The sequence below is a fragment of the Pinus tabuliformis genome, chromosome 4_1 (assembly GCF_031772625.1).
Source record: "Pinus tabuliformis cultivar Carrire ecotype Pingquan chromosome 4_1, CPIR1, whole genome shotgun sequence".
Lineage (NCBI taxonomy): Eukaryota > Viridiplantae > Streptophyta > Pinopsida > Pinales > Pinaceae > Pinus > Pinus tabuliformis.
This window is the reverse complement of record NC_142303.1, coordinates 23,403,828-23,406,675: the sequence shown is the minus strand read 5'-3', so window position 1 is coordinate 23,406,675 and position 2,848 is coordinate 23,403,828. Positions and strand designations below refer to the sequence as shown.

General features: G+C 43.8%; 1 protein-coding gene across 1 annotated transcript; it reads right to left on the bottom strand.

Moving 5' to 3' along the window:
• Window positions 1–525: 525 nt before the first annotated feature.
• LOC149174006 (uncharacterized) lies at window positions 526–1,616 on the bottom strand. The gene has a single exon (XM_089422514.1). It carries the CDS (start codon window positions 1,542–1,544, stop codon window positions 594–596), a length of 951 nt encoding a protein of 316 aa, XP_089278640.1. The 5' UTR covers window positions 1,545–1,616; the 3' UTR covers window positions 526–593.
• Between the last annotated feature and the right edge of the window lie 1,232 nt (window positions 1,617–2,848).

Genomic DNA, 2,848 nt, shown 5'->3' with positions numbered 1-2,848 from the left:
TCAAGATTTTGGGTGTATGGATGTTTTTGATGATGCTGAATCCATTTCCACCATCAAAAACATCATTCAAATACTGCAGATTTCTTGAAATATTTTTGCCTTGATTCTGGTCCTTTTAATAGTTGAGACAATTCCACCTCCTCCGAGGACACTTCCATTGACTGCTAAATTTATTAAGTTGACAATTCCACCTCCTCAGAGGACACTTCCATTGACTGCTAAATTTATTAAGTTGACAATTCCACCTCCTCAGAGGACACTTCCATTGACTGCTAAATTTATTAAAAAACAACTTACCTAAAAATGAGGATGTTTTGCCACAAACAACCTATTCATTCATCTACCCAAAACAATGTTCCATATGTTAATGATTACCAATTAAAAAGAGAACAATGGCCTGCCTCTAATATTGGCATCAAATTGGAAACTGAATAAGGCGTTTTAATGACCTGAACTGGTTTATTTCTGGCTTTATAATGAAGGAGCCAATGCTATAGCCAACTGCCATATTTGCAAACCAAGGCAAACTGAATTTACACATTTTATTAATTCGGAAGCCAAACTGAATTTACACATTCTATTAATTCGGAAAACTAATACAGGGAATGCAACACATGACGCTGTGGGAATGTAGGCGGGGAAAGGAATCCCAAGCAGCCAAGCACGCCCTGTCTGTAGGGCAGGAATGTTTTTCGCCTGAGCTCCTCCGCCTGAGCCCTGTTTGCTGTGTAGTGAAGCTCGTGGGCTGAAACTGGAACACCTCTCCTGTTGGGACTCGGTGTATAATGAAGCTCCTGGGCTGACGCCGGAACCCCCTTCCTGTTAGGACTCGATGTATAATGAAGCTGATCCTGGGCTGACACGGGCACCCCCTTTCTGTTGGGACTCGAAACATAAACACTTTTGTTAGTGTTGATGTCTACCATCTTTTTCTTCTGGGCGACTTTTCCCGGAGCGGGCGCTCTCATTTTCTCCTTATCTGATGATGGCAACTTTGCATCACGTGAATGGGAAAGTCTCGGCCCATCACTCTCCTGCTCTCTGCCCTCGCTCTTACTTCTGGGTAGAAAAATATCTCTTAAACTCCATGATCTCCTCGACCCTCTCGCCTTCGGAAATATCGAAGGAGAAGCAGCGCCCGCAACCTTAATTCCTTCAACTTCTTCCTTCTCTTCAGAATTCCTTTGTCCTTTCCCTTTCCTTTGCCACTGAGAGGAGGAGTTCCTTTCAGGGGAAAGAGATCTCGCTGGGCCACGACGACGATTCTCGTTCTTGTTCCTCCACAAAAACTGTCGGCTCCTGCATTTCTCCTCCATATCGTTGCCTTTCTTTGAAATCGCCGGTGATTGTGCTTCGCTTCGGTGCTCAAAATTGGGCAACGGTGTCTTCTGAGGAACGGCGGTAGGTTTCATGGGACGAATGCGTCCGTTGCAGAACAGCTCGTCCGCAGGCGACATCTGCACGTAAAGCGCTTCTCCACCGTTGCAATCCGATAATGTTGGACTGAACTCAAAAGTGGATTCAGACAACCTTCGCTTATCCATTATGGGAAATAGGTGCTTTCAATGGACGAAATGGACAGTGCTCTCTGTTACCAAATTACTAATAGTTGGGGACTCACTAGGGTTTTAATGAGTGACGATGGGGATTAATATATTGGTGGTGGAATGATGGTAAAATGTTATCACCCAACCAGGACAAAATGCCAACTGGAATCTATGTCGTCTCAACTGCCTTTATGTTTCGAAGAAAGTGATATGTGAAAGCATTGACAAAATACGTCCCTCCTCCTATTGACAACTGGCAGATTTAGCCATTTGTCAACTGCCCTAGCTTCACATTGAAACGTCTTAATCGCGCCGGCAAAGTACGCTAATTACGCTCACACCATCAAATAAACGAGAGGCAGTTCACTGCTTCGACCAATTAGCTGACCTAACAACAGAACTTACTGACAGCGTTAGTAGGCCGAGGTCTTAAGTAAGCGCATTGGACGCTAAGATTTTTCACAGGAGGAACAACTTCATGAAAGTTACTTGGGGCTGTTATTTCTTAAAATAATAATAAATACAGTGACACATTGAATTTAATTAAAAGACTATTGAAATAAATAAGATTAAAAGAAAGGAAACCTACTGTGTGGGAGGAATATCCCTAATAGCTCATTAATCAAGCATAGTAGGGGTAGCGTGGGCTATGTTGCATGATTAGAGCTTACCATTATACTTGTGCGTTGAGGCATGTAACTTAGTGGTTTATTTGCAAAACTATAGCCTGCATCAGATTCTTGGTATGAAGGCATCAAATAAGGCTTATTTTGGTAAAAAGTTAGTTGTTGGTCATTTCAGGATTTTTAGGTCATCGGTATATTTCCATGTGACCAAAGATGCACGGAAGAAGCTCGCGCTGACAACAAAGTTGAGAATATTTGTGGGGTACACTGATACACCTTACAACTATCGGGTGTACTCGCTAACGCGCAAGATAACAATGGTTCACAGGGATGCTAGATTCGATGAGGAGAAGGCCATGCGAGTTTTCCTTGAGAGGGAGCTTGAGCTACATGCGGTTGCGGAGCTCTTAGCTCCTAAAGTTGAGGAGCCTCAGATTGATGTGGAGCAACCACATGTAGAGGATCGGAGAGTGGAGACATCCACTCAGGCAGAGTCTTCCAGAGATGGGAGAAAGTGCACTAGAGAGACTGACAGGTTATTGCATGATACACGGGAGAATGTGGGAGCACCCACATCTCAGCACAAGAAAAGGAGGTCACCTGAGAGGTACACTGGATACATGGCTCTTATGAGTGGATGTGTTGAGACAGAGCCATCTTCCTTTGGGGAAGCAA

Coding starts and splice junctions, on each gene's coding strand:
- LOC149174006 (XM_089422514.1), bottom strand. CDS start 1,544: ATGGATAAGCGAAGGTTGTCTGAATCCACTTTTGAGTTCAGTCCAACA.